The following is a 12,249-nucleotide window of genomic DNA, read 5'->3' as shown; positions in this document are numbered from 1 at the left end:
CATGTGTAAAGCAAGTTTAAATATTCAGCTGAGGCACAATTCTTCAGTTTATTCCCATAATCGCAATTAGTAAAATACAGAGTTTTATATTTTTAAAAAGCTTTAGGTTTTTGGCGCCTTTTTCTTTTCAGCTTCTTCCCGTTCTTTCTCAATTTCTGAAACGTACTTCTCAATTTCCTCAGGATTTAGGATCTATAAAAACAAATACTTATTAATTTATATCTTAGTGAAGTTGTATATGCAATAAACTAGTTAAAGTGGCACTACGGAAGTGACTTGTGAACTAATGAGAATACAATTTTGTTTGAATAAACTCAAAAGGAGTTACAGGTTAGCTACTTATAAAATATAAAGGAAATAAAATTCTGTAAATTCAGTTAATTCTTAAGTGAAAGATATCCTGTATCGTTCAAAGTTGCTTTCTAGATTGTTTGATGAACCACCAGAATCAGAACAGGACTTTACTTTAAAAGTACCACAAATGGAAGATTTATTTATATTGAATTGTCTCTTATTATTAAAATGGCTAAGAGAAAACAGTTGTCTATTGGGGACACGTACACAGAGATGGGATGGATGTTCCCTAGGAAAAGGAAGTTATATTGTAATCTTTGAGTCAACATTCATACACTGAGCTGTAGGCACAAGTAAAGATCACAATGACAATTACGATTCTTACAGTGTCACGGGGAAAGTGAAACAATGAAACACTTTAAATTGAAAGTAGTGGCATAATGCAAAGTACTAGTTATAGTTATCAAATAAGGTACATATAAAGGGAAACAACCAATAAAAATGAGCACCATAAATTTGACCTGTACTGTATAAGTAACAGTAAAACTCATGACAGCAAGTTAGTATTTTAATGCAAAATTTCCAAAGTTGCTGTGATTAGCAGCCTTTGTATTAAGAATTTAAGCTATTTATGAACCAGTGCTACCAAAACTCTGATACTGAGTTAAGTATTTTAACTGCTTAGCATATTCTATCCCTTAATTAAAATTAATGTTTAAATGAGAGTATTTTCAATGTAATTTTTCAGCTTCCATTGTTTTAAATTTAAAATTGTTTTGTTTCTAGGAATGCTCTCATCTGATTGGTCTACAGTTAATTTTAGTGCTAACTAGCAGAAATGATTTAGAATTGAAGTTCTGTAGTATTAGCAATAAATGGTAAAAGGTAAGTTCATACCACAAATTTGATCTTTAAGGTTTTTTGATAGAATAAACATTTTTCTCTAACTGCAAACTTAACAACTAGCTTGTGTAAATTTACTGTGGTTATAAAAGATTTTTAATTGGATAAAATAATTGGTATTTTACTGTTGAGTCTTTTAAAGTAAAGCGATATGGGGAAATTTTGGGTTATGTGGGGAATATGAACAGGAATGGATACTTTAAACAGTCAATGAATAAATAAGTTTCAATACAAATCGAGCATTAAAATCAATAAAGATAACATTCATTACCCTTAAGAGTTGTTCATGCTTCATCACTGCTAATTCAATGTGTTTTCCTCCTGACTGTACAACCTAAAAAAAAGTTTAATACAGGTAAGATATTTCCCCGTTTTGTATTAAAATTGTTAAAAAAACATAACATTGCATTGTCACACCAATACACCAGCAAATTCCTAATATGTATATGGCAAATAAAGTTGACCTTTGATTAACAAGCTGTCAGAATCCTAAGGATTGATTTGATATTAAATAGAAACTGCCATATGATTCCTCAAAGTATTTGATTGGTATTTTACAGGCTAATGCTGACCACATTTTCTCTCTATCCAGTTATTTTCACTGAAACAATTTACCTCCAATAAAGCTTTTATTGCAAGCTTTATGGTACCACTGTCTGTGGCAGTAGCTTCTTCAGTGTAGTTTTTCTCCAAGAATTCTCTGACCGTCTTTGCACTTCTCCCTATGGCATTGGCCTAAGTGTTTAAAAAAAAAAGTAATCATACAGTCATGAAATGTGAAATTTGTTAAAACAGAAGCTAAATTATGCATTCAAGTTTCAAGTACATTTTTAACATAGAAATTTACAGCACATGACAGGCCTTTCAGCCCACAATGTTGTGCCAACCACGTATCCTGCTCTAGAGACTACCTAGAATTTCCCTAGCACATAGCCCTCTGTTTTTAAGTTCCATGTACCCATCTAAGAGGCTCTTAAAAGACCTCATTGTATCAGCTTCCACCACCAGCGGCAGTGCATTCCACGCACGCTACTGTGTATAAACACTTATCCCTAACATCCCCTCAGCACCTTAAAACTATGCCTGCTTGTGTTAGCCATTTCAGCCCTGGGGGGGGGGGGGGAATGCTTTGGCTAGCCACATGATCATCATCTCTCATCATCTTATATACTTCTTAAATCACTTCTCATCACTCCAAGGAAAAAGGCTGAGTTCATTCAACCTATTCTCATGAGGCATGTTCTCCAATCCAGGCAACATCCTTATAAATCTCCTCTGCACCCTCTATAGTATCCACATCCTTCCTGTAGTGAGGTGACCCAGTACTCCAAGTGGGGTCTGACCACAAGGTCCTATATAGCTGTAACATTACCTCATGGCTCTTGAATTCAATTCCATGGTTGATAAATGCCAACATACCATAGACCTTAACACTTGTCAACCTACACAACAGCTTTGAGTGTCCAATGAACTCAGACCCCAAAATCTCTCAGATCATCAACACTGCCAAGAGTCTTAACATTTATATTATATTTCATCTTCAAATTGACCTACCAAGATGAACCACTTCACACTTATCTGGGTTGAAGTCCATCTGCCACTTCTGCATCCTATCGATGTCTTGCTGTAACCTCTGACAACCTTCCAGACACCTCCAACCTTTATGTCATCAGCAAACCTACTAACCCACCCTTCTACTTCTGCATCCAGGTCATTTTCTTTTATTAGGTATTAAACAGTAGTCCATTTTGGTGATCTGGATGGATTAGCATAAGAATTTTTCATCTCACTTCTGAATCCAGCCCAGATAGATGGTAATGAATTCCCTTCTCAGTGTCTAGAAGGCCCCTAGCAAGAATGTCTGTTGCCTAGCCTATGTAAAAAAAAATAATAATTTAGCATAAGTAAGACTTGTTGTGTGCTACTAATTCAAAAAGGCCATCTTCAACTAAAAATTAACCAGAGGACTGTATTTTTCAGACTATTTACCTTCCATTCATGGTAGGTGCCTGATGGATCAGTCTGATATAGTCGTGCTGTTCCATCAAAGTCAAAACCCACAATCAGTGCAGAAATACCAAATGGTCTGCGTCCATTACTTTGTGTGTAACGCTGTGAACAATTTGGAAATGCATATTAACTCAACTAAATTTTGCACAAACAAGGCAATCCTTTAATAATTCATTAGAACAAAGCAGCAAACCAAAAGCATACTAAAATTGGCAGTAGAAAAATAGCAATAAGATATACAGATAGGTAAAGTTCACACGCAACTCACATGATATATGGGCTTGCAGCCTTTAATTGTTAAAAAAGGAAAGTTACTCTGTACAGAACAGCATTTGAACTAACACTAATATAATACAGGGTATGCAGTTAAGTTAAATCGTAGGAATTGGATCAAAATATAAAGGATAAGAATGTTGATGTAAAGATAAATTAACTTTAATCTTGCAGTATAAGAAATTCTATTGTATATTATGACAGTAAAATTCGAGCTCTGCAATTACACAAATTTTGTTAACATAAAACAACTAAGCTAATATAATCATTTACCTGTTTCAAACTGGCAATAAAGCGTGTGATGTATTCAACTGTGACTGGATCCTCTACCGTGAGTCTATGGCTTTGACACTCCACACGAGCTCTATTTATCACTATTCGGGCGTCAGCTGTGAGTCCTATAAAAGATATTGAAAGACAACATTTATGTTTGACACTCCTTAGAATATTATTTGACCACGATAAAGTACAGCAAGCCCTCTGACTACAATCACTGTCCTGTGGGTGCAATTTTGATAAAAGATTCTTTAAACTGCAAAACAAGATCAAATTCAAGGAATAACAATCCACTAAGTACAAATCCTGTCTGTTGTATGGAAGATTTTTAAATATAAGTTAAAAAGACTGCAATACAAAATTAACACAAATACCATTTTCAAAATTGGTTTTTCCACTTACTCAATATTCACAATACAAGATATTATTTCCCTTCCACCCTAGTGATATTTTACAATTAAATATGTAAAGCCTTTCACTAAAATTTGAGTATTAAGATTCTGGGGTTAAGTTAACCAAAATAATGGGAGAATAAAATTACATTAGTTCAAGTGGGTGCTTAATTGTCAGTATAGACACAATGGCCAAGAGGGGTTGTTTCTGTGTTCTGCCACTAGTGCCACATGACTTTCAATAACTTTTTCTAATGTATATTCATGTTTACAACATTGTCCAATTTTATGGAATACTTATCCTATAGCCAATGACATTTAAAAGTATTTTTACTATGTTATGTATAACTTATCTGTTTCCTTCAGCTGTCTACATTGTACAAGTATTTCCTGGTCTGTAAAACACTGATCACATATGGTGACAAAAATGCCATTTACAAATATAATATTTACAACAAAAAGAGTTTGCTGAGCTGTTACAGTTCCAGCTCTAGCTTTGTGACTACGACACTTGATTCTTCAACCAGTGGATGAAATTGCAATTCTATGATTAAAAAAAAGATACTGAAGAGATGTTTCAAGATTATATCTCATTTAATGCTAGAACCAACCTGCAAAGGCCATACAGACATTGTCATCCAATACACAGATCTTCCTTACAGTTCTTTCATCTTGCAATTTGGCCACAGATTTCTTTTCCACTCCAAGGACCACAATTCCTTTTCCTCGCACACTAACCTACCATGTAAAAGATTAAAAGTATTAGTCCTAAAATTATCTCGCCATTGCACAAACTAGTGGTGGGAATGCAATTTGCCCAAACATAAATGATTATATCAACAAAGTGGTGACAGGATTTGTGTGTCTATTCTTCCTTTGGACTCGCACTGCTTCTCGTGAATGGGCTAGGCTTTTTTTAGTATGAAAAGAACTACTTTATACAATACTTAATACATTAAAAGTTTGGATTTACTATATCTGAACAATGAATCTAATTTCAATTTCACATACAAAAGATGTTGCAAGGAGATAAACGTTACTAATGCTCTCTGGAAATAACATTACAGTAGGTATAGTAGCTGGGAAGTATGTACAGAGGAGATGTCGGGTAAGTTTTTTACTCGGTGATTGCGTGGAATGGGCTGCCGGCAACGGTGGTGGACGATACGATAAGGTCTTTTAAGAGACTTTTGGATAGGTACATGGAGCTTAGAAAAATAGACAGCTTTAGGTAAGCCTCGTAATTCTGAGATAGAGACATGTTCGGCACAACTTTGTGGGCCGAAGGGCCTGTATTGTGCTGTAGGGTTTCTATGTTTCTACAGACGAATTCCCGTCTGCGTTCCCGACGGAACACAAGACCTAATTTCAAGCCTCATCGGCACAGAATGTTTCACGAACAAGAGAAAATCTGCAGAAATTGGAAACCCGAGCAACACACACACAAAACGCTGACGGAACTCAGCAGGCCAGGCAGCACCCACGGAAAAGAGTACAGCCGACTTTTCAGACCGAGACCCTTGGGCAGGACACTGCGTGAAGGGTCTCGGCCCGAAAAGTCGGCTGTACCCCCTTCTATTGATGCTGCTGCCTGGCCTGCTGAGTTCCTCCAGCACTTTGAGAATGTCTCACGAAACGGAAATCAAATCAACTGCAAATGTTAGGAGTTATGACAGCAGATGTAGTTCAGGCAGCGAGCACTGGAGGAGCTCGGGCACTACCAGGAACTGCAAACACCAACGCTCAATGTTGTGGAACACACTCATTTGGAAATAAACTCAGTAACAGACAATCTAATTGCAGGGCTTTGGATGGAGAACGGGATCGCGGTGGGCCGATCAGTTCGGTTTTTATAAATCCAAGCCCACTCTGAGAGGAGTTTGAGGACAATGCAAAGTCCCAGTGACTCTGCAGTTTTCAGTCCTTCCTGTTGGATTTTCTAAATCTATTCCTGCTGCATAGATTTAAAAGACATTTTCCCCGCATCCAACTCTGTTCCGGGGTCCGGCCTTCCGGGCCATGATTGCAGAGGAAAGTCCCGGAACCCGCCGAAGGACTGAGGGGTGCGGCGGAGGTGAGGGCGCAGGCCTCATTTAGCCCCCGTGCTCGAGTACTCACCGCCGCCGAACCTTTCTTCACCGCCTCCTGTGCGTATTCCACCTGGAAGAGGTGGCCGTCCGGCGAGAAGACGGTGATGGCGCGGTCGTAGCTGGAGCTCATGGCGCGCGGGTGCGGACGGGCGGGCGAAAGATCCGGCGCGAGAGCCCCCTTTCCCCACAGTTAGCACCAACCGCCGAAACAACACGAGCCCGGCGCCCGCGAGAGCGAAACTGAAACCGAGTCGCTGATCCCCGGGCCACCACCCCCCCCCCCTACAATCGTCGAATCATCGCGCCCGCCCCTTCCGCCCCGGCGCCGTCCACTCGCTGCGCGGGGGAGTGAGTGTTGCGGGAGGCGGAGCCTGCAGCCGCCCGTGTCGCTGCCCCGTTCCCTCAGCAGCTGCAGCCGCTGCTCAGCAACTGCCCGACCGCCGCGTCCGCGATCGCGATCGCCAGCGCCGCTGCTACCCCCGTGTCAGCCTCGCCGGCAGTCGAATTAGATCAAACACAACGCGAGCCTGTGGAGAACGAGCATCATGTCGGTGGCCTTTGCATCAGCTCGTCAGCGGGGGAAAGGGGAGGTCACTCAAGCTACCATTCAAAAGGTAAACGTCTTATTATTTATATTGCATTCTGTTATTCTCGGCGGAAAAATCTGCAAATGGCAATTATTTTTAATTTTTAAAAATGCAATTCCTTGCCTGGAGTGCAATTCATCGATTGTCATTTATTCTTCGGAAGAGATGGTCCATTTCGTTCAGGTTTGAAATGCGGGATTTCATCTTTACAGATTCTGATTGGGGACAGTAGTGATATCCACCCCCCCCCTCCTCCCCCAACTCTTAGGATTGTGAATGCAGCAGCTCTGAACAAAGCAAGGTGTGATGATAGTGCAGACACTTGGGGCAAAGGAGGTTAAGGAGCTAGTGCATCATATGATTTCATTTTTAAAATGTAGATATTTGATTTTCCTTTCTTTCTTAATCTGTAAAATAACACCGATCACATGTACTTAACCAAACCATTGCGCCCTTATTATTGACAGGTGATTTTTTTTAACGCGCGCGTTTATCTAAAATAATGCCAAATGTGCATGCAGTTAGTTGCCCATTGCAGTTTTTTTTTAAAAGCCGGTAAATCACTGAATGATATATATTTTCTCTAATACTTTCCCTAAAAATAATTGCAATTCCGATAAAATAAACCCTGCGAATTTTTTTTTCAAAGAAGCATATAAGACGATCGGGTGCTAAGCCATACAATCAAGGATTGATTCATATAAGTGCTAATTTAGTCAGGAATGGAAAGGCTAAAATGGTGAAGGAGGTTGTGTTTTATGTTGCAGATTGATTCATTATTTATTAAATTATTATGAGAACGCATCTGAGTAATGAACTGAAACTTACAATCTGTGAATAGTTTAACAATTCTTCCAAATGGAGTTGCTTTGTAAAGAGGAACTGATTCATGGTGCTGATGGAAGCTTCTTGCAACCTCGGTTTCTCTACTCTGACGGGTTAAGTGGGCAACGAAGCATTAGATTTTTTATTCGATTCCCCCCTCTCCTCCCTACTCGTGCTGCATTTAACCAAACTTTATCCAGATGGTGCCTTGCGTTGAGTTTGGCATTCATGGTAACGAAGGAGCCGGAATAGGTGAGTGGAGGGGAGGGCTGTGAGGGTTTGGGAGGGGAGGGCGATGTCGTGTTGGTGGGAAAATGATGGCAGTTTCGCGGATTAATAATGGCGAAGAAAAAGGTGTCAGTGCAGACAGCGATCAACACCTCATCAGCATCCCGCTCAGCAAACCATCGTGCTGCCATCCGATGGACAGGGAGCATTGTTGCTAAACACCCACCACTTCGCATCTGTCTCTGTCACTGCCGATGAGAACACCCTCGCTCATGCTAACTGCGCTGCAAACAGATCTCAGCGCGGATTTCCCTCTGATGAGTGCAGCCGGGTAACCAGATCGATATCTCGTTATTTATCAGGATTGGACTGATTATTTTCGGTGTATCGTGCGCGCCTTCAGCGTAACGGAGCACAAAGAGCTCAAACGGCACATTAGATAGGATGCTCGTCTGCCTTCGTGTTATGTGTGCCAGGATTTAGCCAAGTAACCAGCAGTGTTAATATTTTGCATCATTTTGCTCCCTCTTTCTGTAGCTTTCTGCCATCTTGCTTTTCCTGGAAGAAATGACAAATAAATAGTGGAAGTTTTAAAGAGGCTAATTGCATATAATTTCAGAAAAAAAGTTAGTCATTTTGAAACGTCAGGCCAATAGTCCATTCAATTTTCTATTTTAAGATGAGACATAAAGTTAGTATTACCGGCAACTATTTGAAGAAGAGTAGGCAAAGGTTTCTCGGTGAATTGAGAAGTTGAAAATCAAAATAGTAAAGTTTTATGATTTATACATATATAAAACAGAATAAGTGATTACTTTTACATAAATTTTTAATTTTCTCTTCCTTTCCTAATTCCAACCCTTGTGCAGCTATTGTATCTCAAGATCTTCATGGTCTAGTTCTCCAGATTCTGAAAATATATCCATTGAGAATAAAGGATTTTATTGTGGAACAATCTGGTTTTGCATTTGTGCTAATGGACCAAATAATCAATTTTAGGGTTATCTAATACTCAAATAAAGAAATGATAGATGGAACCAATAAATTTTAAAAGATCTAGTGTTGATTTAAATTGAAAGTAATGAATAATTAGCTAGAATAAATCTTCTAAACATTTTGATTTGGTTGGTGGAATTTCCAGTAATTGGTTGCCTCTAAATACATATGTCACTTGACACAGCACAATGGTTCCAACTCCCAACTTGGCTGACCCTTCACTAATTCTATTGCCAGGTTGACTAAAGAGTAGTGTGTAGTTCATTGAATGACAGAAGAGAAGAATCTCATTCTTCCATTTTGAAGAATTAATAGTTAGACCAGATGATCAAAGAATACTGTTTTTTTTCCCTGAAGTAGCCCTGACCCTTCATTTCTCAGAATTTGATATGGAGCATTATATAATTTTGGTATGTCTGATAAATAAGTTGCTTTCAAGTGATCAACAGAAGGTTGTGCCAGCTGTCAACAGAAAACTGGTTTCCTTTGTAGATCAAATATAACTTTTAAGCTCCTAATTAGAATCCTATTTTGGAGCTCTGCATTTCCATCAGTATGGAGGTTGAAGCTGGTTTTCATCTTTGCATTTGGTCAGCAAAACAGATATTTTAATATAAGGGATTTTGAATACTTTTAACAATTACACTGAACTACAATTGTAAAACAGGTAATAATTTGGAGGCTGATCTGTAAACATGTTTGTTTACCATGAGTATTATAGTTTTAATAATCCATCAGAACTGCACTCCATTTGAGTATAATTAAGTGTGAATAGTACTAAATTATACTATATTGTAAGATTTGGTTTATGTTTCTTCTATATAACTGAAACAATTTTAATTATTTCTGATTTTAGATGTTGGATGAAAACAATCATTTGATACAGTGTATCATGGATTACCAGAGTAAAGGCAAAACTGCAGAGTGTTCTCAGTAAGTTTGTTGTCATTTTGAACATTGTTTTAGTGAAAATGTCAAAGTCCTATCTACCAGAAGAGAAGTAAATATCACTGCATCTGGTATATGAAAGGCTGGATTTTTTTATGCTAGAAAGGTGGTGGGATTGAAGTGAAGTTGCTTGGAAATGTTTTCTGTGTCTGGCAACATTGTAGTAGCATTAAATTAGCCACATAAAGTTGACATTTATTGGTTGGGACTAGTTTAATTCTCACTCCTGAGGTATCACTGTTTTTAAGATAATTGTGAACTACCACAGTTCTGATTAAGCAAACTTTATCCAACATAAGTAGTCAAATATGTGACTACATATCATATGTCAAGACGTACAAAAAAGCTGGATGAACTCAGCAGGTCGGGCAGCATCAGTTGAAAGAAGCAGTCAACGTTTCGGGTTGAGACCCTTCATCAGGAGGGTATCATATGTCAGGTATGCAGTGACTAGTGGGGTTCTGCAAGGGTCGGTGCTGGGACCGCAGCTGTTTACAATATACATTAATGATTTAGATGAAGGGATTAAAAGGAACATTTTCAAATTTGCAGATGACTCAAAGCTGGGTGGCAGTGTGAAATGTGAGGAGGATATTATGAGAACGCAGGGTGACTTGGACAGGTTGAGTGAGTGGGCAGATACAGTTTAATATGGATAAATGTGAGGTTATCCACTTTGGTGGCAAGAACAGGAAAGCAGATTGCTATCTGAATCGTGTCAAGTTAGGAAAAGAGGAAGTACAACGAGATCTAGGTGTCCTTGTTCATCAGTCACAAAAAGTAAGCATGCAGGTACAGCAGGCAGTGGAGAAAGCTAATGGCATGTTGGCCTTCATAACAAGGGGAGTTGAGTATAGGAGCAAAGAGGTCCTTCTGCAGTTGTACAGGGCCCTGGTGAGACCACACCTGGAGTATTGTGTTCACAAGGTTAATTCCTGGGACAGCGGGACTCTCATATGTTGAAAGATTGGAGCAACTGGGCTTGAATACACTGGAATTAAAAAGGATGAGAGGGGATCTGATTGAAACATGTAAGATTATTAAGGGATTGGACACGCTGGAGGCAGGAAACATGTTCCTGATGTTGGGGGAGTCCAGAACCAGAGGACATAGTTTAAGATTAAGGGGTAGGCCATTTAGAATGGAGTTGAGGAAAAACATTTTCACCCAGAAAGTTGTGGATCTGTGGAATGCTCTGCCTCAGAAGGCAGTGGAGGCCAATTCTCTGAATGCTTTCAGAAAAGAATTAGATAAAGATAGCGGAGTCAAAGGATATGGGGAGAAGGCAGAAACAGGGTACTGATTGTGGATGGTCAGCCATGATCACAGTGAATGTTGGTGCTGGTTCAAAGGGCTGAATGGCCTACTCCTGCACCTATTGTCTTTTGTCTATATCTGGTTGTGTTTATAACTAATGAGATTAGAATTGTAACAGCAGTGAAAGATCTGGTGTTATTCAAATCTAGAAGTTTCTTCCAGATGTAACAGTATTGTTAATGATTTAACTGTGATTCAATGTTTTTAAGTGTTAAAACTTTCTTGTAGGAATGTTACTATCTGTGGAGGATGAGACTGTTGAGGTATAGGACTGCTGTGGTTATTAGATGTTCAGGTAGCTGTAGGAAAGCTTACCACTTAAAAAAAAACTTAAGATTATACTTTTTCAGAAAATCTAATGAGTAGTCTTAGATGGTGTTGCTAATTGTATAAGTGGTTGACTTTGGTGGTTTGTGGTGCTGCTAAATCACATAATTGACTTGCAATATTGTACCTCCCTGACCCCACCCCAACAAAGTATGTGTTTTATACTATATGTTCTATCCCTGTAGAATAAAGTTTGAACTTAATCATTTGCTGACTCTACAATTCTGTAGATATTTGGTTACCAGCATAAGACCTGCATGGTTCTCTGCAGCCTTTTTTTAATATATAGAAAGTACTCTAAAGTCAACCTTTTGTATTGCAAAACTCGTTAGGTTGAAAATGAAATATAAAATTCTGTGGTAAAAGGAAGCAGACTACGACTTGCACTGGGCAGAAAAGAACCAGCAGAAACCTTTGTTCTCTCTCCAATTTAAATAAAACACAGTTAATTGATCATTATACTCCACTAAGCACAATCTAAAAGAGTGCCATTATTAATTGAATTTCCTCCACTCCTATTCCTAGCAGTGTGTTCTAAACTCAACCCAAAAATAATACTTTCGTTGTGTCTCTTCTGGATCTTGTGCTTTAGTCTTTAGTCTGTCGCTCCAAGCTATAGATCTCGAAACACTTTATCTCTATCTAATGAAATTGTATTCCTTTTGATACAGATATTCTTTAAGTAACTGCAACAAAAGTTCAAAGGAAATTAATTGTTAAAGTATGTATATGTTACCATGTACAGTACTGTGCAAAAGTCTTAGGCACATATAAAATTTTTGC

At 38.7% G+C, this 12,249-nt stretch overlaps 2 protein-coding genes across 2 annotated transcripts in view; one reads left to right on the top strand and one right to left on the bottom strand.

Annotated features, from left to right (window-relative positions):
• Window positions 1–29: 29 nt before the first annotated feature.
• On the bottom strand, window positions 30–6,511 carry LOC132399893 (proteasome subunit alpha type-7). Its single transcript, XM_059980785.1, has 7 exons — window positions 6,267–6,511; window positions 4,760–4,886; window positions 3,754–3,878; window positions 3,187–3,309; window positions 1,813–1,932; window positions 1,469–1,531; window positions 30–192 (listed from the first exon to the last, which is right to left on the bottom strand). Exons 1-7 carry the CDS (start codon window positions 6,366–6,368, stop codon window positions 103–105), a joined length of 750 nt encoding a protein of 249 aa, XP_059836768.1. The 5' UTR covers window positions 6,369–6,511; the 3' UTR covers window positions 30–102.
• A 116-nt stretch (window positions 6,512–6,627) lies between these two features.
• LOC132399891 (calcium-responsive transactivator-like) overlaps window positions 6,628–12,249 on the top strand; it is a 97,320-nt gene continuing 91,698 nt past the window's right edge. The window contains exons 1-2 of the mRNA XM_059980777.1: window positions 6,628–6,852; window positions 9,731–9,807. Of these exons, the coding sequence (XP_059836760.1) occupies window positions 6,784–6,852; window positions 9,731–9,807 (146 nt within the window). The 5' untranslated portion in view covers window positions 6,628–6,783. The remainder of the gene's footprint in view (window positions 6,853–9,730; window positions 9,808–12,249) is intronic.

The sequence above is a fragment of the Hypanus sabinus genome, chromosome 9 (assembly GCF_030144855.1).
Source record: "Hypanus sabinus isolate sHypSab1 chromosome 9, sHypSab1.hap1, whole genome shotgun sequence".
Classification (NCBI taxonomy): domain Eukaryota; kingdom Metazoa; phylum Chordata; class Chondrichthyes; order Myliobatiformes; family Dasyatidae; genus Hypanus; species Hypanus sabinus.
Note: the sequence above shows the minus strand (reverse complement) of the source record. Positions and strands in the feature narration are given on the sequence as shown.

Coding starts and splice junctions, on each gene's coding strand:
- LOC132399893 (XM_059980785.1), bottom strand. CDS start 6,368: ATGAGCTCCAGCTACGACCGCGCCATCACCGTCTTCTCGCCGGACGGC. Junction 1,933..3,186: donor GCACCTACCATGAATGGAAG/GTAAATAGTCTG, acceptor TTAAACACTTAG/GCCAATGCCATAGGGAGAAG. Junction 193..1,468: donor AGCATGAACAACTCTTAAGG/GTAATGAATGTT, acceptor TTGTTTTTATAG/ATCCTAAATCCTGAGGAAAT.